Below are 27653 nucleotides of genomic sequence, written 5' to 3' on the forward strand. Positions count from 1 at the left end.
TAATGATTGTTAAGATTAATCAGTGGGTTTAGGTGTTATCAAGCCTAATTCCTTCTTTATAAACTTTCCCACCAAATTGTCGCCTAATTGTTTTAACAATGATTAATAGTCACGGGCTGGATCCCCTATTTCATTAGGATTGCATAATGGTGGTTTTCTAACATTCCTGTATTTATTAGTTGGTATCCTTTGATAAAGAACTTTCCCAAGTGGGGACTCATAAAAAATAGTCTAAACAGGAAAGGCAAGATAAATGCTTGATTTTTTTCCCATTTTACTTATCAATTTTCAGAATAATAGCTTGATGCCCTAAAATCTCTAAAGATGACTAATTTTTCTTAGTATCATTATGGGCTTATTAATTCTTATATATTTAATGGATTTCACTCCAGGGCAATTTTCATTCTTTTTGATGCTTAAATTGTCCCATTATTGGCCACTAAGAGCTTATCCTTCAGGTTGACTCCGGGGTCCTTTTGACATGAGCCTGGTAGTCTTAGATGGGTTCCCTGCTTTCTCGCATGATAAGAAGTCCTGGGCTTATCTTACTTATTTCTGACCCCGATCAAGAATTAGCATTTTCTTTAAGGAGCTCTGATTCTTTTTGGTACGAAATGGTATTAGGGGCATTCATTGTAACTGGGATGTGAATTATTCTAGACCTTTCCAGTCAGAGCTAGGAAATACATACTTTTTGAAAAGAAAAGGGTAAATCATGATTTCATACTACTTCCAATTGAAATGAAGGAATAAAGGATTTTTACTTCTTTGCTTATATGTTTGTATCTCTTTTTTCCATGATGACAATCTTGGTTTCAAAGGACGTTACCATAATTGCCTATTTGCTTTACGATTACCAATAATAAGATCATTGAATGAACTTTAAGATTTCCTTATTCTTCTCCCCTCCCCCCCTTTGGGATTTCTGTAACACAAGAGTGATACAGTCAAAGTACTCTTTTAAAATCACTTAAAATAATACTTCTCTGGTTAGTCAAGCCTCCAGCTTGAAAAAGAAGTTTAGGTTCATTTGTCTGTTTTTTATTTTCAGAGATTTTTTTTCTTTTTAATTATATAAAATATTTATATGTTCTAAAAATAAAAGTATAAAGCAAGGTAGAGAGAAGTCTGGCTTCCTTCCTTGCTTTTGTTCTTCCCCATTCTTTATAGGTAAACATTTTTATTGTTTTTTTTTTTTGGATTTTCTTCCATTGCTTTTTTTAAAAAAATAACAAGCAAATATGTTTATATATTTGCGTCCCCTACACCCTACTCCACCCCTGTTTTATTTCTTTCCTTGCTTTTCATCTTTGCAGTTATGTATCTTACTTCCAAGAATTCTTTCTAGATTTTGCTTTCTTGATGGTTGTTTGCTTTTGTTTTAAAGGATACATTATCTTCTCCATTCTAAGGATACTAATCAGAATTTCTTTTAATGTGTTTTTCTGGCACCTAAGATAGTACATGTTTCTTCTGGGACCTGATTTGCTTTTCATCTTATTTGCCCTTTTTTGTCCTCTTGGTGTTCCTGCAAGCAGCCCTGGTGGAGCACTGGTTAAAGCACTCGGCTGCTAACCAAAGGGTTGGTGGTTTGAATCCACCAGCTAGCTGCTCTATGGAAGAAAGATGTGGCAGTTTTCTTCCATAAAGATTACAGCCTTGGAAATCCTGTGGGGCAGTTCAGCTGTATCCTCTAGGGTTGCTATGAGTTAGAATCAACTCAACGGCAGTGGGTTTTGGTTTGATGTTCTTTCACTATCTGGTGATCTTTAGAAATGAAAGATGATTGATTATATAGGTAATTGGTAGGAGGCGTCTCTATATTTTTTAACAGTCCTCTTGCCTCAGTGCAAGTTAGGTGACTCAGTGATCGGGAGTAGGAAATATGAATAAAATCAAGTTGTTTAACCAACTTCTAATTCCTGATCTCTGTACCTGCTGCCTCGAAGAAGCTGGACATTCGTCTAGCTCCTCCAGGGAAAAAACTCTGCTTGTGTGCTCACCTTGGCTCTGCATGTTCTGGGAAGTGGCCAGCTCTGCACTAGTCTGTTTTATAGTACAATTTCCTCTGCTTTCTCTCTGTCTTCTACAGAGTGGTGGCATTGAAATAGACTATGGCCCTCAGACCTTCTCACTAATATTCTGCTGTGATTCTCTCATTGATATCTTTATGCTATTGGGATTTAGAGAGGCTGGGAAGTTTAGTGCATGTGCTTATTTACCTCAGCTGTGGTCTTGAAATGAAGCTTCTTTGTTCCATAGCATTGCTGACCAGGACTGCTTGCCACTCCATGTCTCTGTTGGCTTAAAGATTGAAATGGATTAAAGTTGTTCTCTATGTTCGTACATCATAGCTATCAATCTCTAGTGAAATGGGAAGTTTTAATTAATTTGTTATTTTGAGGATTAAATTTTCATTGTATCTACTTGTTCATCTACATAGAAGTTAAACATCACTGATCGGTGCGATGCCTCCCAGATAGATTTCTCCTTCATTCAGGAATTGGGTGACTTTACAAGACTTTCCTTGTTTGTTAGTAACTTTACACAGATAAGTAGAGATAACAAATCCTCCTTTATTTTTGCTTGTTTTGTGAGCGATAATAATTTCATTGCCAAACTCTTATTTAGCGCTTAATATGTATCAGACATTGTTCTAAGTGCTTTATGTGTATAAACTCATTTAACTCAATAACAGTAGTTACTGTTATTATCCCTATTTTACAGATGATGAAACTGAGGCACAGAGAGGTTAAAGAACTTGCCCAAGGTCACATAGCTGGTAAGTGGCAGAGCCAGTCAGTTGGGCCCTCAAGATCAGTCTCTCCTTTACTGCATTATCCTGCCTCTCTAAAGGGAAATGCTTTAGGAGATTTTCTCAGGATGGCCACTTTGCAAATCTTATCAATTATGGGTATAAGAAAACCTTTGAACGCTTAAACTTTGTGTGGTTTCAAGCACAGTCCTTGTTATCGTTTGAAATAAGAATTGCTGGCAGTTTTGATTACAGAAAGGAATGTTTTAAATGATGTAATCAGGTCTGAGTTCAATTTTAATCTTTTGGGAACTTGTGCAAATTACTGTGGTGTTGAAAAGATGTGACTTTTCTACTAAAATATTCTTTTCTGCTGTCTTGAGACTCTTAGGCAGCATTAAAACTTATACATGACCTAAATCTTAAAAGTCTTAACTGCATCTGACTTCTGAGGTCTTTCACATATGTATTTATTTCCATGTAGGATGAATAGTGGATTCTTAAATGATGAATATTTAGCAGCGAAAGTTCTTTTTAAGGAAATACAGAAAAGAAATGTCCTTAAATGGACTGAATATATTTTTAGCCCTTCAGGCAGATAAATATGGAGGGAAAAGCATTTGAAAAACATTAAGACAAGCATCGAAAAGAATGCTGTTTTATAAAAAATAAGTAAGAGAGGTATATTCAGGTGCTTGTGTGAACATGTATACATTTTAGATTTTTTCTTATAGAAGTATTCAGGCATATATAGCAGTAGAGCAAATGTATGATGAACTGCCATGTCACATACCTAGCTTCCAGCAGTATTTTGCCAGGGGATATTATGGTCACTGTTATAAAGCTGACCCCTTAAATAGGTATTACCACTTCCTCTGCATTTTTTTCTTTGTTGTTGTTGTTGAGAATATGGACACCAAAACATACACCAATTCAACCGTTTCTCCTTGTACAATTCAGTGATTTTGATTGCGTTCTTTGAGTTGTGCATCCATCCTCACCCTCCTTTTCTGAGTTGTTCCTCCTCCATTAACATGAACTCACTGTCCCCTAAGGTTCCTGTCTGATCTTTCGAGTTGCTTGCGTCATGTTGATCCCCTATAAGTAGCTCTTAAAGTAGCATAATGCTCTGCATACTGTTTCTTGATGAAATCTCATTTGAAATTTATAGAATTTGAATAGTTAAGTCATAATATTTCCTTGAATTCAGCTCTCTTTAGTTTTGGTGACAGCAAAGATCAGCATAGGAACACCAAATCTGTTAAGACTAAGTAAAAACCAGTTTTTACCTTTTTAAGGAGCTTGTTTGTTCTCTCTGCCTAAAGAAGACCCCAGACGCAACTACAGGAGTTACATGGTCCTGTTAGAAGCGTACATGATACAAATGGGACTTTCTTCGAGTTGTCCAACCAGCCCCTTGGTTCTAGAAATACAGTTATTTATCATATGGTGTGGGGTGAAGTGTTCCCTTTCAGGATTCTTCTGTATGTGTGTAAATTTATATGTAACAAAACATTTGCCAATTCAGCATTTTTTTCCATGTACAATTCAGTGACGTTAATTAGATTTAACAGATTGTTCAACTATCACCATCCCATTTACAAAATTTTCCATCACCTTTGACCAGAAGTTCAGTGTCCCCTAAGCAATGAGTCTCTGTTTCCCCACTCCCTCTTACCCCTGGTACCCATTGCCGTCAAGTCGATTCTGACTCAGCTTACTGATGGTGAAAAAAAAAGTCACTAATAAACTTTGGTCTTCATACGCTTGGCTGTGGTGAAATGAGTTCCTTGATGTGGCCTTTTGCCATGGCTATTTTGAAAAACAGCTTGAAAGATTTTTCTGCTACACCCTGAGGAGTTACTTTTGCCCTAACTTCCTACCCTAGAGGGTTTGTGGCATTTCCTGGTAAGCTGTAAACTACTTGGTTTGATGCTTTTTGTCTGACCCTGAGCTGCAGCCCACCCTGTGGTTAATACATACCTTACAGGGATTGGTTAATATACTTATGCAGATGAAGTGACTATGGACTATGCAAATGAGGTGACTGTAGCCTACTATGCAAATGAAGTATCTGTGGCTTACCAGGAAGGGATTGCTCAGTTTGTGGCCCCTAATGGGAGGGGCCATGCCTTGAAATTGACAAGAAGTTGTGTATATGTGCAGCCAACCCCACAGAGGTTTTTCAGACAGAAAGAGGCAGGAAGAGAAGCAGAAGGAAGAAAGAAGAGAGAAGAAGCCGAGAGAATGAGGAGGCAAGGAACCTCCAAAAACAGCTGGAACATGGGTCAGCGGCCATACACTGAAGACAGTGAGAGGCACAGAAGGGGCCCCCTGTGGCAGAGCTGGTGATGACAGGCAGCAGGACCAAGAGGAGCCTGTCTTGAGGGGGCCTGCACGGCCAAGAGTTGCTGACAGAGCTGTACTGCACTGAAGAAGAGAGATTTTGCCTACATGCCTCCTGATCCTGATCCTGAGTTGTACTCCGTTACTTCCTTAAGAAAGCACTTAACTGTAAGTGCAGCTGGTGAGTTCTGTGAGACATTACAGTGGATTGCCAAACCCAAACGGGGCAAGGAAGACTGCTGAGGAGATGGAGAGTGGCCAGTGTCAGATGGAGTGGGACATCAGCTTGGAGAGTGTGGAAATGTGGGATATATCTGACCTCAGCCTCATAGACATTGGCTTTGTGCTGATTCTTCTATTCCAAGTTATTCATACACTTGTGTATTCTAGATATTTTATGTAAGTGAGATCATACAACATTTGTCCTTTTGTGACTGATTTATTCTGCTTAGAATAATGTTCTCAAGGTTTGTGCATGGCATAGCATGTATTAGACCTTCAGTCCTTTTTATGGCTGAGTGATATTCCATTGCCTGTATGTACCACATTTTGTTTATGCATTCATCATGATGGGCATTTAGGCTGTTTCCACTGTTGGTTGTTGTAAATAGTGCGGCAGTGAACATTGGTGTACAAGCATGTTTGAATCCCTGCTTTCAGTTTTTGTAGGTACCCAGGAGTAGAATTGGTGGTTCATATGGTAGTTCTGTGTTTTAACATTGTGAAGACCCACAAAATTGTTTTCCACAGCAGCTGTACCATTTGCATTCCCGGCAGCAGTGGACCAGGGTTCTAATTTCTCTATGTCCTCACTAACACTTGTTATCTTTTATGTTTTTCTGATAGCTATCCTAATCAAAAAAAAAATTTTTTTTTTTATCCTAATGGGTGTGAAGTGATCGTATATCACTTTTGAGATAAACCCTAAGGTCAGAAAAACTGCAAAAAAAAAAAAAAAATACCCTAACACCTTACTATTTTCACTAATCATATTTATTGTATAAAAAGTTATTGGACATATATCACTAAACTAGTATCACATAAATATGGAATTTTCTGGGCAAACATTTACAGGTAGTCCCCGACTCACATAACTGTTGTAAGTCGATTCTGCCGTTAAGTCGGATGTGTACTAGCAGAGAAGTAGAAGAGCAGTCATAATCTGCCAAATTCTCATTCTCCCACTGCTTAGACTGGGCATAGATGGACTGCATGCATCCTAGTAAGTTGGAGCAGAGGGGAATCCTAACCTCTTGGAAAGTCTCTTGCTGAAGAAGTGTCCTTGCTGGAACTCAGGGACTGGTATTAGCCTGTATTTTCATTGCTGCCAGAAAGGGAAGAAAGAGTTCTCCAGATATATCTCTTCTATTTTGTTTGTGATGGTGTTGGTATTGTGATTCTGAGACTGTTGTGTATATTGTGAATAAAGGAAATGAGTATCGTGTCATTGGAAGGTGGAATTTCACTGTGGGAGGAGATACATATGTGCCATTAGGTCGATTCCCACTCATAGCGACCCCATGCACAAAAGAACGAAGCACTGCTGGGTCCTGCACCATCCTCACAGTTGTTGCTATGTTTGAGCCCATTGTTGCTGCCACTGTGTCAGTCCATCTCATTGGTGGTCTTCCTGTTTTTTGCTGACCCTCTACGAAGTATGATGTCTTTCTCCAGGGGCTGATCCTTCCTGATAACATGTCCAAAGTAAGGGAGATGAAGGAGCATTCTGGCTGTACTTCTAAGACAGATTTGTTTGTTCTTCTGACAGTCCACGGTATATTCAGTATTTTTCACCAACACTGTAATTCAAATGCATCAATTCTTTGGTTTTCCTGATTCATTATCTGGCTTTCACATGCGTATGTGGTGATTGAAAATACCATGGCTTGGGTCAGGCACCTTAGTCCTCAAGGCGACATCTTTGCTTTTTTAGCACTTTAAAGAGGTCTTTTGCAGCATATTTGCCCAGTGCAATATGTCTTTTGGTTTCTTGGCTGCTGCTTCCATGAGCATTGATTGTGGATCCAAGTAAAATGAAATCCTTGACAACTTCGATCTTTTCTCCATTTATCATGATGTTGCTCATTGGTCCAGTTGTGAGGATTTTTTGTTTTCTTTATGTTAAAGTATAATTCATACTGAAGGCTGTAGTCTTTGATTTTCATCAGTAAGTACGTCAAGTCCTCTTCATTGTTATCCATAAGGTTTTCACTGGGCAGTTTTTTCAGAAGTAGATCACCAGGTCCTTCTTCCTAGTCAGTCTTAGTCTGGGAGCTCTGCTGAAATCTGTCGACCATGGATAACCCTGCTGATATTTGGAATACTGGTGGCATAGATTCCAGCATCACAGCAATGTGCAAACCACCACAGTATGACAGACTGATAGGCGAGTGATGGATATATAGCATAGATAAGGTTAAGTAAAAACCACATAGTCCTGAATTAGAATTCGAAGCATTAGCACGAACCTATGATGTGTTTTATTTTTTAAAGAAAGATACTTCTTAACTCTGTCCAAAATCTCTGTAGCTGTGGGCACCCCTCTGATCCAGTTTGGGATTGCTAAATACCATTTACCACTTAAAGAAACCAGAATGCCTTAGAGAAATGACTGATTCCAGGTCTGGGGCAGAGGGGTTGAATGATCGTGAAATATCTTGTCATGCCAGAAAACACGGAGACTAGTAGAGAATCATGGGACCTGTCAAGAGGATTTTGGAGTAACTGTCTAAAGATGGAGCGAGTGGAACATGTACAAGAATAGTAACTACACTGGAATGAAATTCATCAAATTTATTTAAATCAGTGTGCTCATAATGATACTTCAGAAACAAACTTGCTCATTCATTGGTCACTTTTGGGAGACACTAGGAACTAACGTATGAAAATTTTTATGAATAAAAATATTAGAAAAATTTGTTTTTAAAAAAGTGGCAGGGGAAAATAAAGCATTTTTCATCTTGGATTTTTCTCAGGGTAACTAAATAATTGATTTGATCGTTAATTTTATGTGCCAGCTTGGCTAGGCTGTGGTACTTAGTTGTTTGGTCAAGCACTAAACAATTTGCTGTTATGAAATAGTTGCATATGATTAAATCAGTTCATCTTAAATAAAGCCGATTACCTTTCATGAAGTGGTGGGCCTCTCAGTTAATCAGTTGAAGGCCTTAAGAGTAAAAAGGGGGTTTTCCTAGGGTTTCCCCTAGGAGTTTCCCTTTTAAGTTTATTGAACAGTTGTCTTACGGCTTAACATATGGTCTGTCCTAAGTAATGTTTTGTGTGTACTTGAGAAGAATTTATATTCTGCTCTTGTTGGATGCTCTGTCCTGTAGGTTTGCTGTGAGTCAGAATTGACTCGACGGCAGTGGGTTTGTTTTGGTTTGTTTTTGTTGAATGGAGTGTTCTATAAGATGTCTGTTAGGGGTGGTTGGTCATTAATTGTCGTTGGATGCCTTTGAGTCAATTCCAACTCATAGTGACCCTATGTGACAGAGTAGAACTTCTTGGGAATAGGCATAAATATGGATCTCTTCCAGTCAGTTGGCCAGGAAGCTGTCTTCCATATCTTTGGCATAGAAGAGTGAGCACCTCCAGCGCTGTATCTGTTTGTTGAAACATCTCAACTGGTATTCCATCAATTCCTGGAGCCTTGTTTTTCGCCAATGCCTTCAGAGCAGCTTGGACTTCTTCCCTCAGTACCATCGGTTCCTGATCATATGCCACCTCTTGAAATGGTTGCACATTGACTAATTCTTTTTTGTATAATGACTTTGTGTATTCCTTCCATCTCCTTTTGATGTTTCCTGCATCGTTTAGTATTTTCCCCATAGAATCCTTCATTATTCCAACTCGAGGCTTGAATTTTTTCTTCAGTTCTTTCAGCTTGAGAAATGCCGAGCATGTTTTTCCCTTTTGGTTTTCCATCTCCAGCTCTTCGCACATTTCATTATAATTCTTTGTCTTCTCGAGCTGCCCTTTGAAATGTTCTGTTCAACACTTTGACTTCATCAATTCTTCTTTTGCTTTAGCTGCTCGATGTTTGAGAGCAAGTTTCAGAGTCTCTTCTGACATCCATCTTGGTCTTTTCTTCCTTTCCTTTTTTTTCAGTGACCTCTTGCTTCATGTATGATGTCCTTGCACAACTCGTCTGGTCTTCAGTCACTAGTATTCCATGTGTCAAATCTATTCTTCAGATGGTCTCTGAATTCAGGTGGGATATACTCAAGGTCATATTTTGGCTCTCGTGGACTTGCTCTGATTTTCTTCAGTTTCAGCTTGAACTTGCATACGAGCAATTGATGATGGTCTGTTCCACAGTCGGCCCCTGCCTGGCCTTGTTCTGACTGCTGATATTGAGCTCTTCCATCGTCTCTTTCCACAGATGTAGCCAGTTTGATTTCTGTGTGTTCCATCTGGCGAGGTCCATGTGTATAGTCACCGTTTTGCTGAAGATCATTCAAAAACAGCTGCAGCAGTACATCTACAGGGAACTGCCAGAAATTCAGTCCAGTTTCAGAAGAGGACGTGGAACCAGGGATATCATTGCTGGTGTCAGATGGATCCTGGCTGAAAGCAGAGAATACCAGAAGGATGTTTACCTGTGTTTTATTGACTACACAAAGGCATTCGACTGTGTGGATCATAACAAATTATGGATAACATTGGGAAGAATGGGAACTCCAGAACACTTAATTGTGCTCATAAGGAACCTTTACATAGATCAAGAGGCAGTTGTTCGGACAGAGCAAGGGGGTACTGATTGGTTTAAAGTCAGGAAAGGTGTGCGTCAGGGTTGTGTTCTTTCACCATACCTATTCAATCTGTATGCTGAGCAAATAATTTGAGAAGTTGGACTATATGAAGAACAACGGGGCATCAGGATTAGAGGAAGACTCATTAACAATCTGTGTTATGCAAATGACATAACTTTGCTTGCTGAAAGTGAAAAGGACTTGAAGCACTTACTAATGAAGATCAAAGACTACAGCTTTCCGTATGGATTACACCTCAACATAAAGAAAACAAAAATCCTCACAACTGGACCAATGAGCAACATCATGATAAATGGAGAAAAGATCTAAGTTGTCAAGAATTTCATTTTACTTGGATCCACAATCAAGAGCCATGGAAGCAGCAGTCAAGAAATCAAAAGACACATTGCATTGGGTAAATCTGCTGCAAAGGACCTCTTTAAAGTGTTGAAGAACAAAGATGTCGCCTTAAAGACTAAGGTGCGCCTGACCCAAGCCAGGGTATTTTCAGTCGCATCATATGCATGTGAAAGCTGGACAATGAATAAGGAAGACCAAAGAAGAATTGACACCTTTCAATTGTGGCATTGGCGAAGAATATTGAATATACCATGGACTGCCACAAGAATGAACAAATCTGTCTTAGAAGAAGTACAACCAGAATGCTCCTTAGAAGCAAGGATGGCGAGACTGCGTGTTACATACTTTGGACATGTTGTCAGGAGGAATTAGTCTCTGGAAAAGGACATCATGCTTGGCAGAGTTCAGGGTCAGCAGAAAAGAGGAAGACCCTCAGTGAGCTGGATTGACACAGTGGGTGCAACAATGAGCTCAAGCATAACAACGATTGTGAGGATGGTACAGGACCGCGCCATGTTTCGTTCTGTTATGCATAGGGTTGCTATGAGTCGGAACCTACTCGACGGCACCTAACGACAACATTTCTTCCTTCAATTCTACTAGTGTTTGCTTCATATGTTTAGGTGCTCCAATGCTGGACGTATGTATATTTATGATTGTTAACTCTTCTTGATGAATTGACTCTTTTATCACTATAGAACGTGCATTTTTATCTCTGCTAACAGAGTTTGTCTTAGAGTCTACTTTATCTGATAGTAAGATTGCCACCACAGCACTCTTTTGGTTATCATTTCTGTAGAATATTTTTTCCTTGGTTTCATTTTCCAACTGCTGTGTCCTTGGGTCTAAGATGTGTCTTTTCAGCATATACTTGGATCAAGTTTTTAATATGTATTCATTTGGCCAGTGTCTACCTTTTGATTGGAATTTAGTTTATTTACATTCACTGTAATTACTGATAAGAAGTGACTTCTGCCATTTTGTTGTTTTTTGTTTGTCTTAAGTCTGTCTTTGTCCTTTAGTACTGCTAGCATTTGTGTTTTGTTGGTTTATTGTAGTGAGCCGTTTTGGTGCCCTTAAACCTTTTGTCTAGTGTATGCTTTTTAGGTATTTTCTTATTGGTTACTATGGATATTACATTTAACAGCCTGTATTTATAACATCCTAGGGTAAGTTGGTGCAAGCTTAACTTCAGTGACATTGGAGAAATTCCTCCCCCCTCCTCATTCGGTTGTTATCACCGATTATGCCTTTATATTTCATTTGCCTGAAACTTAATTTTATCCCAGGCTTTTTATACATTTGTTATTCAAAAGTATGAAAGACAAAACAATTAGAATTATCAGGCATGAATACCTTATTATTAGCCCTTATATTTATGCAATTCCCTTTATTAGGGGGCCTTTCTTTTTGTGTATGGCTTTGAATTATTTTCTAGTGTCTTTTCCTTTTCACCTGCAGAACTGCCATTAGTATTTTTTATAGTGCCAGCCTGGTGGATATGAAATTTCTCAGCTTATGTTTGTTTGACAGTGTTGTAATTTAATATCCATTCTTGAAAGACAGCTTCTCTGGGTATAGTAGTCTTGGTTGAAAGGTGTTTTTTTTTTTTTCTTCTTCTTTCTTTCTTTCAGCACTTTTAATATATCATTCCGTTTCCTTCTGGCATCCAGTGTTTCTGAAGAGAAGTGAACATTTAATTATATTGGAGATCCTTTGTATGTGACTGTTTGCTTCTCTCTCACTGCTTTCAGGATTCTCTCTTTATCCTTACTTTTTTTTTTTTTAAACTATGGGGTCGCTATAGGGTCGCTATGAGTCGGAATCGACTCGATGGCACTGGGTTTGGTTTTGGTTTATAACTATGATGTGCCTTGCTATAGATCTCTTTGGGTTTATCCTGGTTGGCGTTCTTTGGGCTTTTTGGATCTGTAGATTCGTGTCCTTTGTCAGTTTGGGGAAATTTTCTGTCATTATTTCTTCAGATATTCTTTCTCTCCCTCATCTCCTTCTGGATTTCGCATGATGTGTATATTAGGTCTGTTGATGTCCCATAATTGCATTAAATTGTGCTAAGTCTCCTTGAGCCCCTGTTCTTGTTGCTCTTCATCCTCTGTAATTTTGACTGTTTTATCCTCTAATTCATTTATTTTTCTGCCTGATTAAATCTGTTGTTAAAGCCTTCTTTGTGTTTCTCCTTTTAGTTGTTGTCTCTTACAGTTGCAGTATTTCTCTTTGGTTTCTTTTTATCTTTTTCGTTAGGTCCTCGTTTTGTTCTTGCATTGTTTCCTTTGGTTTTCTTAGATCTTTGTCTCTGCTTTCTTTTAACACTTTACTTACGTTTAATGTTATATTTTACCATTGTTTTCATGTTATATTCTACCATTCTTTTCATTATTTGGTCTCTCATAGATGCACTTTCCTCCCTTCATTACCTTCATCTGGATGAACCATTGTTTCTCTTTTCTTTGTGTGTCTTGTGATTTTTCTTGGGACTTTGGAATTTTCTAGGGTTAACTTTCTAAGTTTTCCCCAGTATTTGATGTTTTTGTCCACATTGCTTTCTGCAAGAAACTCTTAGGCAGGCAGAGCCTTCAGTTTCCTCTTCCTGTCTGTGATAGCTCCTTCCTTCTCTCTGGTTTAATTAGGATTTTGAAGTTTCAGATCTCAGTTTTCAACTTTCACCGTCTCCCACATACACCAGAGAACATGCTGTGGTCATACTGTCCACCAGAGGGACACAGTCCACTCTTTCTGGTTATTACTCTCTTCCCTTCTCTGTTTTTACAACCACATTTTCAGACTGTCCTGTTGGTTTCAGAGGCCTGAGCTATGGTGTGGACAAGGAGGGCAGGTAGAGTGCTACCCATGGGAACAGACTCCACTGTAGGGGCCTTCTGTAGCAGTTTTTAACAACCTGGCTACCAGCAGTTACCAGGTGGGAGAGGGAGTGTCATGCTCCACCCAATCCCCATGGAAGTCTACCTTATTGCTGTTAGAGCTCCCTGGCAGATTGTGAGGTGTGAGGGTAGCCTCCACTCAAGACGTCTGCTTCCTAGCACACAGCAGCCTCAGTCATCAGTACTCAACACCAACTGGAAGTAGGGGCACATTAACCCAAATTGACCCCCAGGGAGTTCTGTCGTTGATTTTGGAGGCCTGAGCTATGGGGTGCACAGGGAGGCAGGTATAGTGCTGACAGTGGGAGCAGACTGCACTGCAGGGCACCTCTGTGGCAGTTCACAGCAGCTTTGCAGTTGACAGAGTCTGGGTAGGGGAGGGACTGTCATGTTCCAAGTGGACCCCCAGAGAAGTCTGCCTTACTGCTATCAGGCTCCCTCTCCCCCCATGGTATGTTGCCTATGGGTGTAGCCTCTACTCAAGATGTCTGATTCCTAGCACACAGCAGCCTCAGTCAGCAGTCCTCAGTGCCGACCAGACGAGGGTGCAAAACAGACTGGAACTGACCCCTAGGCAGATCTATCCTTTTGATTACAGATGCCTGAGATATGAGGTGCACAAGGAGTCAGGTAGCGTGTTGACTATGGTAGCAGACTTCACTGGAGGGACCTTCTCCAGCAATTTGCAGGACCCTTGCTGCTGACGGTGTCTCGGTGGAGGAGGTCCTGGCACATTTCAAATGGACCCCCGGGGCGGTCTGCCTTGTTGATTTTAGAGCAGAAGCTTGGAGTCCTGTCTCTTTGTACAGTGAGGGGAAACAGGCTCTTTTGCTGGGGCCACTTCACCATGGCAGCCCATGTGGCTGTGGGAAGGGGCAGGGACAGTGGGAGAAGTGATCTTCCTTCCGTATGTGACTCGTTGACTGATTGAGTCTTTCCTGTCTGCAGTTCCCCGCTACTTTCCTCTGCTCCCCAATGCAGAGTCCCTCAAAGCTGAGCAGTTCCCTCGTCATATTTGTGGAGGAAGGTCAGAACGATGGTCTGTTGATGCCATCATCTTCCCAGCTCTGTAGTTAATTGCATCTTTCAACTCCAGAATTTCTGTTTGGTTCTTTTTAATTTCTGTTTTTTTATTGATATTCTCCATTTTGTGAGACATCATTCGCATAATCTTTTAGTTCTTTAGACGTGGTTTTCAGAGCCCTGGTAGCACGGTGGTTAAGAGCTCTACAGCCAACCACAAGCTCAGCAGTTCAAATCCACCAGCCTGTCTTTGGAAACCCTACAGGGCAGTTCTGCTCTGTCCTGTTTGGTTACTATGAGTTAGAATCGACTTGATGGCAATAGGTTAACAGGTTTAGATGTGGTTTTCTTTAATTCTTGAGCATATTTAAAATATTTGATTTAAAGTCTTAGTCTAGTATTCCAACATCTGATCTTCCTCAGTGATGTTTTCCATTGATTGCTTATTTTCTTGTGTATGGTCCATTCTTTTTTTTCTTTGCATGTCTCATGATTTTTTGTTGAAAATTGGACATTTTAAATAATACGATGTGCTAAGTGTAAAAATCAGATTCTTCCCACCGCCTCCCCAAGTGAGCTCCAAGTTCAAATACAGAGCCTTGCAAGTGGGTTCTTTTAGGTCACCAGGCTGGTGAAATAATGATAGTTTCATGGCAGTGAGGTTTTCTAGGAGCTCTAGCCCCATACAGCTCCATCTGTTAGCTGCTAGGCTGCTGGTTTTCACCGTAAATGCAGCTGCTCATTTTCAAGGCTGCTGTGGAGCTGGGATTGGTGACAGGTCAAGTTAGAACACTGGATAGCTTGTTGTTTTCTTGAGATTGGGCTGTTTTTCTTGTGTAAATGCTCCCAGGATTGCTGTAAGCCTGTTAATTTCCAGAGTTCCGAAAAAATTGATTCTGAAAATTTTTGCCAGTTTCGCATTGCTTTTATTGATAAGCGAATCTTTGGAAGTCCTTAGCCTTCATTTTCTATGACACCATTCCCCTCCCCCCTTTTTTTATACTTTTATATTCATGAATATGGTGCTCTTCTTTTAGTAGTGAAATTGTAGTTTGGATTAGGTCTGAGTGTTCAAGCTTGTCAAGGCCTTCAAGAATGTGTTCGTGAACAACATTTAGGACTTTTTATCGTACCCTGAAGTAGTCACGTAACCACGTATTCTTGACCCCACTGGTGTTATTGTAAAGGAGAAAGAATATTTGATTGAGACCAGCCTCTTGGTGGTCTCTGCCCAAATGCCTTCTTTTTTTGTCCCCCTTAAGCTGTTCCTTCCACTTGGAATGAAAGTTTCCTTACCCAAATTTCCCTCTTTTTTGTTGTCTGTCAATTCTTTGTTCCCTCCTTTACTTTTTTACTGAACCATAACATATAGAAAGTGCACAAATTACAGTAACAGTGCTTGATGAATTGTTTCCATGTAAACATACCTAGATAATCACCACCCAGGTCAGTCAGTGACTACCCACAGATCTGAAGATCACCCAGTAATCAGTGGGTCATTCTTCAGAAGTAGCATATTAGGCCTTTGTTCTTTTATTCTGAATAGAAATGTTTAGAAATGAATAGAATTTTTTTTCCATCCTTTATTTTTAGTTATTGAGATACAACTTACATACCGTAAGTTCACCATTTTAGGTTGTATAATTCAGTGGGTTTTAGTATATTCACAAAGTTATGCAGCAGTCATCACTGTCTTAATTCCAGAACATTTTTGATCATCCCAGAAAGAAACTTTATACTCCTTAGCAGTCACTGCATATTTCCCCTCTTCCAACCCCTAGACACTACTAATACGCTTTCAGTTTCTATGGGTTTACCTTATCTGGACAGTTGGTGTCAATGGGATCATATAATATATGGCCTTTTGTTTCTAACTTCTTTCACTTAGCATAATGTTTTCAAGGTTCATTCATTTTGTAGTATTTCATTTTATGGCTCAATAATATCCCATTGTATAAATATACAACATTTTGTTTATCCATTCAACAGTTGGTAGACATTTGGGTTATTTCCACTTTTTAGCAATTATGAATAATGTTGTTCTGAACAGTTCTGTACAGGTTTTTATATGATTTTACGTTTTCACTTCTCTTGAGTATATACCTGTGAATGGAATTGCTGGGTCATCTGGCAATGCTGTTTAACATTTTTAGGAACTGCCAAACTGCTTTGCACAGTGTCTGCTCAGTTTTACATTCCTACCATAGTGTATGAGGCTCCAAAATTCTAAACATCCTTGTCAGCGCTCACTATTTCTGATTTTTATTATTGTTACTAATGCTATTCTAGTGGATGCCAAAAATGGTATTCCATTGTAGTTTTGATTTGCATTTCTCTAATGACTAATGTTGAGCACCTTTTTATGTGTTTATTTGCCAGTTGTACATGTTTGGAGAAATGTCTGTTCAAATCCATTTCTCATTTTCTACTTGGGTTATCTGTCTTTTTGGTTTTGAATTATGAGTTGTTTTTTTTTTTAGTGTATTCTGGATACTAGACTCTTATCAGATACATGATTTGTAAATATTTTTGCTATTCTGTGTGTTGTTTTTTCACTTTATTGATAGTGTCTTTGATGCACATGATTTTGAAATTTTGATGAAGTCCAATTTATCTGTTTTTTCCTTGGGATGCTTGTGCATTAGGTATCGTATCCAAAAAACCATTGCTTATGGTTTGAAAAAGGATAGCAAGAATGGTTTCATAGCATGAAGAATGTAATCAATGTAATTGAATTATACATGCAGAAATTGTTGTAATAATGTATGTTTTGATGATGTGTATATTTTCACCACAATAAAAAAAAGAAAAAAAAAATTGCTTAATCCAAGGTCCTGAAGATTTGCAACTATGTTTTCTTCTAAGAGTTTTCTAGTTTTAGCTGTTATATTTGAGTCTTTGATCTATTTTGAGTTAATTTTTGCATATGGTGTGAAGTAGAAGCCTAAATTTATTCTCTTACATATGGCTATCCAGTTGTCCCAGCATCGTTTGTTGAAAGGACTCTTCTTTCAGCATTGAAAGGTTTTGGAACTCTTGTAAAATCCATTGACCATAGATGTATGAGTTTATTTCTAGACACTCAGTTCTATTCCACTGATCCATCCTTATGCCAGTACCATACTGTCTCAGTTAATGTAGTTTTGTAGTAAGGTTTGAAACCAGTAGATGTGCATCCTCTAACTTTGATCTTCTTTTTCAAGGTTTGTTTTGGTCATCCCGTATCTCTTGTATTTCATATGAATTTTAGAATCAGCTTGTCCATTTTCGTAAAATAAATGTAATTAGAACATTGATAGAGATTGCGTTGAATTTGTGCATGTATTTGAAGTACGTTTTTAAAACATAACAAGTTTCATTCAAAAATTTATTCATATAAAGTAAAAAAAACTTTTAATGTTTATAGTTCTTTTTTAAAAATTAGGTAAACAAGTGGATCTCACTTAGCTTTCTATGTCCATCTAGTACAGGAATGCCGGAAGGCTCTCTTAGAGCCAGAAACAGCAGGGTTAGAGGTTGCCTAGAACCTAGGCAGCTGGTAGAACCCTGAACTAAAAGTGGTTCCCAGGGCTGCTTCCTGCTGCGGACGCTCACTGTGGCCTGTTCAGGGCGATGGCAGACCACACGGTTTCCACGCTGACAGCCTTTCCTCCTCCAGCACTCCTGTTGAGTACTTCTGCTGTACGTTAGAATTGTAAAGCCACAATGAGTATGATGAGAATTGTGATTGCCTTATTGTCGTTAATTTGAAAAGGGAACATTTGGGAACAGACTTCTTAAAAGGATCCGTTTGATAGGTTGTTTCCTGAAAAGCTTATGAGTTTTTTTTAAGAGTTGAGGTTCTCCTGAACACAGAACCCCCAACGGTGGCCAGTTTAGGTGCATTGCCTTGCCAGCTGGAGAGGGGCTGTTACACCTGAGGGCATGTGTTTGTGTCACCAGCACTCTTCTCATCGTTTCCTCTTGTACCTACTTTCCTGTCGTTCTCATCCAACTGCAGTATGACAAAGGAAGGAAGATAGGTAGGCATGATGAGCGACAACATATAACTTTTAGTCATTTGTATCTACAAAAAAGGGAAAATGGAAAGAAAACCCAGTTATCAGTAAGCATACCAAAATAAAACTGTACATAGACATCATGTAGGTTCATTAGTATAAATTGAACTAAAAAAGTATTTGAACTCTTGTTGTGTTGGGAGAACAGGTAGTTCAGGCAGACGTTAACCCTGATTTTAGCTCTGTGAGAAGAGAAGAATCACATTACTCCGTTGTAGGTATCAGAAACTAGAACCAGAGACCCCCAGACATTGCTATTTGAACCTGCTCAGAACCAAGGGTTCCGCAGAAGCTACGCCAGGGGTTGAGAACTGCATACCCTGCCAGGCTTTTCCTCTGAACATCTAGAGGGGAAACTGGCACCTGGATGAGAATGAAAAGAATCCTGTCTGCAAACCACCTGCCACCCGCCCGCCTCTCTAGGCTCTGTCTTTATGCACCCTGTGTTTCAGTTCACCTGGGTATCCTCAACAGGCCCTATGCTGTCCTGCTTCGGGGCTTTGCTCTGGTGGTGCTTTCACCTGGTGAGCCCCACCCGCCTCTTCTCCACCTGCCAACACCTAACCTGTAATCAGGGCCTGCCTCAGAATAACTTTTTTTTTTTTCCGTAAAAACCTTCCAGGTTTCTGATTCTTTGCCCATCTCTCCTTTTCAGATCCTCCTTCGAGTTTTGTGATTGCTGTACTTGTCAGTAACCCTCACCATAGTTGGAGTATCCATCTGATCCTCTTCCGGATTTGTGAGCTCTTTGAAGGGGAAGCTAGGGAATGCCGAACATGCTTTGATCCAGGCTCTATTCATGTGTCACTCCTTAGCTTCTGTTTTGGAGCGTTTGGTGCAGAATTAAAGTTATTTTGTGCCACAACTTGAGGAATTTTCTAGCGGTCATAATTTCATTGTCTACCCTTATTATATCTTCTTCTGTAAACTTATATGATTTCTTATTTTATTCATTTGTAACCCACCTGTGTGGATAATAGCCTTGTAAGAGTTAATGTTCTAGAATTACTCATTGTCCTGTAGCCTTGCTAACTTTATCTTTTTTTTTTTTTCTCCCTGACAGGAAATGACTTAAAGGCTTTCCAAATACATCTGTTCTTTCTTGCTTCAGACTTTACAATTGGGAACCAGCCCCGTCTGGAAGTACCTCTTATTAACGTTACAAGGAAACTGCTACCTCCACAAACAGAAGGAAAGGAGAAGACTTCTAATAACAAGTGGCAATTTTTTTTAAAGTTGTTTTCAGAAAACAGAGGAAGTTTGGAAAGTTTTAGCATTAAGAAGAAGCTTTACAGGTAAATGGATTTGGCAGGCCGGCTCTGTCAAAGCTCTGCAGAGGTTTGGTCTTCCTTCTTAAAGACTTACTGGGAAGTAATTCTGTACTGCTTTTGAAACTGCTGTTGATCAGCGTGTGGGTTTTGGGGTTCTGACTTTTCTGGTAATTGAAGATACATTATATTACATTACAGTACCTTAAATTACATTTTTAAAAGTTAAGTTATTTTTCTGCCATTGTAAATAGAAGTATCGAAATATTCTTGCAAGCAATTATAGGGAAGCATTTTTCTCTGCAAGCATTTTTTTATTAAGAGAGTGGAATGCAACACAGTTCATACACAGCATTTTGGAGACACTTTTCTTTATTGTCAGAGGTCCTGTCTGCACTGAAAATACTAATTATATAAACCTGTTGTCCTCCTCACATCCACATTGGATCACATGGTCACCTGCCTCGTGGAAATGCCTTTTTCAAAACTTAGGTTTGCAGAACTCTGCTATTTTTATACCTAGCCACGGTTTTGGAAAAAGATTCAGAACCCTGAGCCAGTCACGGCACCTGGGACAGCTCCTCCTCCCGCATGTATTGCTGCAGTGCCCAGGACAGTAAGATGGACTACAAGCGGCGCTTCCTGCTTGGCGGGTCCAAGCAGAAGGTGCAGCAGCACCAGCAGTACCCAATGCCTGAGCTGGGCCGAACACTGAGTGCTCCCTTGGCATCTACAGCCACCACCACCCCCCTGGGCAGTCTGACTGCTGCAAGCAGCTGCCACCATGCCGTGCCCCACTCCACTCCCATCGCTGATATCCAGCAGGGCATCTCCAAATACCTGGACGCCCTCAATGTCTTCTGCCGTGCCAGTACTCTGCTCACGGACCTCTTCAGCACTGTGTTCAGGAACTCTCACTACTCTAAGGCAGCCATGCAGCTTAAAGATGTACAGGAGCATGTCATGGAGGCAGCCAGTCGGCTGACCTCAGCCATAAAGCCTGAGATCGCCAAGATGCTGATGGAGCTTAGTACCGGGGCCGCAAACTTTACTGATCAGAAGGAGTTCAGTGTCCAGGACATTGAGGTAGAGTATCTGCTATGTCTTACCTGAGTAGCAAAATGTATTCAGAGGTAAGTGGGAATGTCTTAGTTATCCCAAATCAGTATAATAGTGGTCTTTGTTATCTTTCTATCAGTACTCTCTCCTTGTGAAAAGTGTGGGTGTGCTAGGTTCTGAATTGCTTTCATTTGAAATTAAATCACTTAAAAGGTTATTAAACAGAAACAAAAAATCAGCATATATTTTGTTCCTGTCCTTTATATTTTCAAATTGCTATTTAATTTCCAAATGACATACAGCTAAAAGTACATAATAGGTGCTGAGATTTCTAAATATGATCATGAGTTTTATTTGTGAGTCGTCATTATTTGGAATCACTGGTTGAATGCAGAAAGCTTTATACATGTTCACAGGATAAAGTTTTTCCTATTCTAAATTCACAGCTGTTTTTATTTGGATGTATTCGATTCTTTTTTCAGTGTATTTCTTGGGATTTTAGATAGTCGAAATGAAATATTCTCACTCTTTCAGGACTCAAGATGAGAATACAATTTTCGATCAGAATAAAGATGACCTTTGCCTTAGTCTGCGAAATGATTGGTTAAACTGTGATCTGTTACACTAGTTTTACTGGTAGTTTTTTTTTTTTTTTTTTTAATTAGTCTTTAGCTGCTTGGACAGTTAATCCAAGACTGACTTTTCTATCCATCCTTGTACGTTTTACTGGAACATCAGAGGTTAGGTTCTTGGACTTGAGGTGTTAGGAGGGAGAATGCCTCTTTCCCCACCCTGTGGCTGAATTTGATTTTGGGAAATCACAAGTGTTTTGAGCCAATTTTGATGACTGGGATGACTGAGTAAATTAATACTCTTTTGGGTTTGAGGAAAAAAAAAAAAAAAGGTAGGCTATTATGTAATAAGACTAATTTTTATTGTGCTTAAAAGTGATTTTGAAGACATTTCCAGGAAGAATTTAGAATTATTTTTGAATAGACACAGCATCTTGCTGTAAATCAGGGGTCAGCAAAATTTTTCTATAAAGGGCAGATAGTAAACTTTTAGATTTTATAGACTACACATGGTCTCTGTCACATATTCTTCTTTATTTTATTACAATACTTAAAAAAAAATATTCTTACCTTATATGCCTAATTGTTGGACTGAATTTGGCCCTTGGGCCATAGTTTGCTGAACCTTCTGGTATAAAAGTATAATAGCTTCGTTGGGTAATTCTAATTTGAATCTTTTTATTCAAATATATTTATAATTTCTGATTATTTCCACGATTGCTTTTTATGTTCAGGGGGTTTTTATCGTTTTAAAGTGTTTATAAAATACCTTGTCAGAGTTTAAATTTTTTTGTTTCACATGTAAACCACGTGTACTTCTCAAAAAAAATCCCACCCTCTCCCCGTCCTGTTCCTTTCCTCGGAGGTGACTGTTCCAGACAACTGTCAGTATGTGCAGCTTAGTCCCCAGCATTGGCTTTTGTTTGCTTTACGTGAAGAACCAAGGTGTTCAGCCACCAGTGTGTTGGTTGCTGCTTTACAGAGAGATGTGGTGTGAATGGAAACCATGGTGGCGTAGGGGTTAAGAGCTACGGCTGCTAACCAAAAGGTTGGCAGTTCAAATCCACCAGGCGCTCCATGGAAACCCTATGGGGCAGTTCTACTCTTTTAGGGTCCTTTTAGGGTCACTATGAGTCAGAATCAACTTGATGGCAGTGGGTTTTGGTGGCATGAGAGCAGTCAGGATTACTGTGCCCTGTCTTGGAAAGTACTGAACAGTATTAGACTCAGACTGTTAGAGCCGTCATCCAAAAATAACCCAAGCACTTTTAACATCGTTTAGAATCTCAGGCAAGAGTGGTTTGAAAAGTAAAACCAAAGGTTTCTATTTTAATCCCAATATTATTGAGCTCTTCTTCAGGCCATACCTCCAAGGTGCTGCAGAGCCTGGAGGGCAAGTGTCTTGTTCCTCCTGGTGAGAACAATTAGATAACGATAAACCATACAAGAGGAGTAGGGGCTTACCAAGGACCAGGGCCCAGCTGCACCTATCTGTCCCTTCCAGCTTGCTGGAACCAGCATGGGGCACCAAACTGAGAAGGGGAGATATTTCCTGGTGTTGTATTTGGCATTTTGACTTAGCTTTCCTCATTGAAAAGGAGCCCTGGTGGCACACTGGTTAAAAGTGCTCGGCTGAACCCAAAGGTTGGTAGTTTGAACCCACCAGCTGCTCTGAGGGAGGAAAATGTGGCACTCCGCGTGCATAAAGATTTACAGCCTTGGAAGCTCTATGGGGCAGTTCTATTCTGACCTGTAGAGTCGTTATAAGTCGTAATCGACTTGTTGGCAGTGGGTTTTGGTTTCCCCATTGAACTGGGAGTCAGGGTAGTAGAAATACTACCATGTTTTTTGTACTTTTTCAGGCTTGTCAGGAAATTAGATGCAGTTGATCGGTTTTAGAATCAGTGGATCTACTCTTGAGTTTCAAACAGCTGACTTATAAGTGGATTCTAAAATGTGATTGCCAAGTGTAGGCCTGCAGGCTTAACATTTTGCCTTTTCACAGAACAGTATTTGTTGTTTGTAGAATTCTTTCTTTAGAATTAATTTATCTCCAGGAGATTTAGCTGTAGGCCAGTAGGATTCTCTCTTCTGGGAATATTCCCCAATTTAGATGAAGTGGCTAGGCATTTGAGTTTTTTCCTGTTGGTCTTTTTCGGGTTTTATCAGCAAGGCCCTGAGATGCTCCTTAATGCTCGTTCCTGGGGAAAGAAGTCTGTGGCCTGACATTGCTGAACTTGATTGGCTAGTCAGAGCCCTCTGCTTGGACGCTAAGCCCTGGGGTGAAGTGAGAACCAAAAACCCATTGCTGTCCAGTTGATTCTGACTCATAGCGACCCTATAGGACAGAGTGGAACTACCCCATAAGGTTTCTAAGGAGCAGTGGGTGGATTTGAACTGCCAACCTTGTGGTTTGCAGCCGAGCTCTTAACCGCTGTGCCACCAGGGCTCCGAGGTGAGGTGAGGAGTGCCCATAATTCAGGAATGTTCAAATGCTGAACCATTTTAAAGCTAGGGCAAGTGCTGATTCCCTGGTTTCATCCCTGAAGGTGATGATGCATTCTTCTACTGCTCCCTAGATGATTCTTACAGCTGGGTTTGGGATATGCTCATTGGTGGACGGATACTGATGCCCATGTCCAGGAACTGTGGCTGCTGCCTGTGTGGTGCCATCCTGCTCTGGGGCAGGCAGGGTGTACAGAAGTCCTGTCCTGTTTGTACTCGTCGGTGACGTTGTGCCTTACCCTGGGTGATAACAGTCTTCTTGTTAGAGAAATGTGTTGGGACTATGGTGTTTCACTAGTTAACTAGTGCCTGCAACACTATTCTAAGTATATCAGCATGGGAAGTGAATTGTGGGACATGGAGTTAGAAGATCTGGATTTAGAAGATGACTCTGCCTTTTACTGCCTGTGTAGCCTTGAGCAAATCTTCTAACATCTCTGAGCCTTAATTTGCCCTTCTATAAATTGGGAATTACCAGCTATCTTCCAGAGTTGTTGTAAAGGTCAGGAAGTAATGAGTACATGTGAAATACTTTATCCTAATTGGTTGTCATCTTCATAGTTTGTTGTTATTATTTCCAGAATGGCTTGAAAAATGGTATTAGACCTTCTCTGAAGTGAAGAGCACAATTATGTACAAAGCTACCATCAGAGCCAGGTGTGCAGCCAGTTATTCTTCTAACTGGAAACCTTTTGGGTTGCCAATTCCAGGACATTTGCCCCACTCAGTTCTTCCCTGGTTCCTGAGGTGGGCACCTTCTCTTTCGCTATGTTTTATCTTTTCTCTTGGATGTTGTAAGGCAGCAACAGTCTCTGTGGAAGGAGCAAACCTGGAATGTTTGAAGAACAATGGAGAATCTCCTGTGACTGGAACACAGTAAGTGGAACGGAGAGTAGTAGGTGGTGAGTTCAGAAAGGTAAAGAGAAGGGCACTTTGGCTTTTAGTGTTAGGGTGGCCAGAGAAGAGGCATAGTGAGGTCAGCCTTTGAAGGGATTGTGAAAGAAGAACTGGATCTATTGAGAGGCCACCTTTTCCTTTGCTTTCCTCACACCTTGACAGCTGCAGGGCACAGGCTCCACAGTGAGTCTTCAGTGTTGGGAGGGCTTTGTCCTCTGGCAGGTGCACTGCATAGACATCTAGGGCCCAGGACAACTACAAGGCTTCCAGGAGTTGTATGTATGTCTTTAAGGGAAATAGATCTTATATCTTCTAGCATTTTTAGTGGCTATAAATAGACAAGCAGATATTAAATCAAGTCTTTGTATAATTGAATCTTGGCTTTCAGTTTGATGCATTGACAAATTTATTTTGTATACTGCATGATTACCCATGAATCTCTATGAAATAATTTGTTTCTGAACACTGACCAACTCTTAAATACCTTGTTTCAGGTGTGTTAACATTTATTTTGGATAGATATATGCCAGAAATACTGTAGACCAACAGTAATGGAAAATATTAGAAGCTGGTTTCAAAATGTGATTTTCATTACTCTTAATGGAATTAAATCTCCATACTCTTCTTTCTCCCCGACTCCCCAAGGTGAAATTCAGTGTCACTTCCTTCTTGTTTGACTAGTAGATCTTCTATAACAGGTTGTGGAATAAATATTTCTTAACTATAGGTACCAAATGAGAATCCAAATTGCTATTATTAATCAGGAACTGAAGTTCGCATTACAGTAAGCTTGTATGAATCCTGGTTTCAGACCGTTGCTAATTTCTAGTCACTCTTTTTAACTGTGCTTTTATTAATGTGAATCTGCTGTTAACTGTCTTCAGATTTTGGGCTTTGAAAGAATCCATAATTAATCAGACAGTTGGAATTTGGGTGATTGTGTAGATTTGCATCATGAACAACAAACACGTTTTAGTGTCTGCCGAGCCTGTTCTGGGTCTGCGTGGGTGGAAGCATTGCTGCTGTAGAAGGGCTAAACCCTTCGACCTTGATTTGTCGAGACATGCTTGTGCAACCAGCTCAATATTTTGAAGCTTGCTGATTCAAAGGAGAAAACTAAGGAATTAAGAAAATGTCCTGCTCTTCCAGTACAGACTTTTTTTCAGAGTAGCCAAATACCCATAATGGGTAAGAGAAAGCATTTCAGCATTCTTAAATAATACAGTTAGAAAAATTGCCATTTTGCCAGCCAGAATTAATTAACTGACTTCAGACAGTGGTCAAGAATGGAAAGTAAATCCATTTGGTGAAAGATTGCTGGGAAACTTACCAAGTGTGGGATCAGGGTTCACCACCCAAATCTATTGATCAGCCTCCCTATGTCACTGAAAAGGACACAAAGAATTATGTCCCCTGATGTGATGCCATAGGAACTGAGTGACACCTCTATCATATATTCATGTACTTCTCCCTTCTCTTCCCCCTGCCCCCCCCCCCGAAAAAGCCTGAAATAATCTAATCAACCCTCTAAAACTTATTTCAGTCTGCAGGAAATAGTGTACTGGAACAAGTTAGACAACATCACCAGGAAGCAATTAGACAAATCCAAAATGTGCTCTGTTCTTCAGGCAATTGATCTGAGTTGTTCAACAAGTCAGTAGCATGAAAGTTACTGCTCTAGATTAAAAGAGAGTTAAGAGATATAACAGACAAATATAATAAGTGGGCCTTTTGGGGGTTGAGATGCAAACGAAATGTAAAAAGATACTTTTAAAGACAATTTGGGAAGTTTGAACACATATCAGGATCTTGGTTGAGATTAAGGAATATGAATTTATATACCAATACTAGTTAATAATTAGGCCTGATAATGTCTGTTACTCTATAAGAATGTGTCTTTTTAAATCCATACTAAAGTATTGAAGGATAAAGTAAAATGATTGGAATTTGCTTCAAAACACTCAGCAAAAAAAGGTTGGATTGGATAGATGAAGAAAGAAAGGCAAAGTGTTAACATTATTGAAGCTGTTAGATGGATATACAGGAGTTCATTGTACTCTGCTTTTGAGCATGTTTGGAAGTTTTCCAAGTTTAAAAAAGAGAAACTTATGAATTTGTGATGTTGTTGTTGGTTATGTCTAGTTGGTTCCAACTCATAACGACGCCATGTGTGCAGAGTAGAACTGCTCCATAGGGTTTTCAAGACTGTGGCCTCTCGGAAGCAGATCACCAGGCCTGTCTTCTCAGATGCCTCTATGTGGGGTCGAACTGCCAACCTTCATTTAATAGTCGAGTGCTTAACTGGTTGTGCTACCCGGGACTCCTAAATTCATGATAGGAGTAATGTGTCATAGTTTCCAATAAATGATTCAATTTCATGAAAGGATTTGTGCATGTGAAGATGGTCTCCTAAGCAAGGTTTTATTGGGTAGTTAGAAAGTCCAAGGTGTAGGGATGAAGAAAAAAAGCAGGTTGTCTTCAGAAAAAGGAAGAGAATTAAGTGAATCAAGGGAGAAAATGAGAACAACTTCTGAAGGCAGAACCCCAACGGCAGGAGGGAGTCAGTCAAGGAGGGAATGATTTTGGTGCTTGAATGGCAATGTTGCTTTCTTCTAGGTGGATATGATTTAACATTTCAGCTGCTAAAAGGCTTGAGTGAACATAAGGGAAAAATTAGATTTGATGGCCAGTTAGAAGGAAGCAAAGACATAGAAGACTTCATGCAATGTAATTTTAGATAGAACTAGTTTTTCTGAATTATTTTTTATTCTAAATGTTTATGGTTGCTGATTAGCTTGTGAGGAGACTTCACAGGATAGGGTAATAGCCTTTTCAGGCAGCTTCTCTCATCTTTAAAGTCAGGAACCTGAGTGTGTGCAAAAAGGCATTTGCCTCCTACAGTCCTCTGGGACCAGCGCATGTGAGAGTTTTGTGTCTTGTACCTCTCAGCTGCCTTACGTGTGGAGGAGAGGCTTGTTTTCAGAGTTCATCCCTCTGTGAGACCCATATTTCTGACAGCCTAGCAAATGCTGAGAATGTCCAGAGTCAGGAAAGTAGAAATAACCTGATGTGGGAGAACCGCAGTGAGCCTTTGCTCACCCCCAGGCCCTTCCTGAGACCAAACTAACGCCTGCAGGAGGCCGCAGGCACCTGGCCAGC

At 39.9% G+C, this 27653-nt stretch overlaps 1 protein-coding gene across 2 annotated transcripts in view; it reads left to right on the forward strand.

Moving 5' to 3' along the window:
• GARRE1 (granule associated Rac and RHOG effector 1) overlaps nucleotides 1-27653 on the forward strand; it is a 101842-nt gene that overhangs the window by 23516 nt on the left and 50673 nt on the right. Inside the window, exons 2-3 of one of the 2 annotated variants that reach the window (XM_049863703.1) lie at nucleotides 2728-2782; nucleotides 19257-20547. In XM_049863703.1, coding sequence (XP_049719660.1) covers nucleotides 20053-20547 — 495 coding nt within the window. In that variant the 5' untranslated portion in view covers nucleotides 2728-2782; nucleotides 19257-20052. The remainder of the gene's footprint in view (nucleotides 1-2727; nucleotides 2783-19256; nucleotides 20548-27653) is intronic. The other variant, XM_049863704.1, reaches the window with a different exon arrangement.

This window comes from Elephas maximus, chromosome 21 (assembly GCF_024166365.1).
Source record: "Elephas maximus indicus isolate mEleMax1 chromosome 21, mEleMax1 primary haplotype, whole genome shotgun sequence".
Taxonomy (NCBI): Eukaryota; Metazoa; Chordata; class Mammalia; order Proboscidea; family Elephantidae; genus Elephas; species Elephas maximus.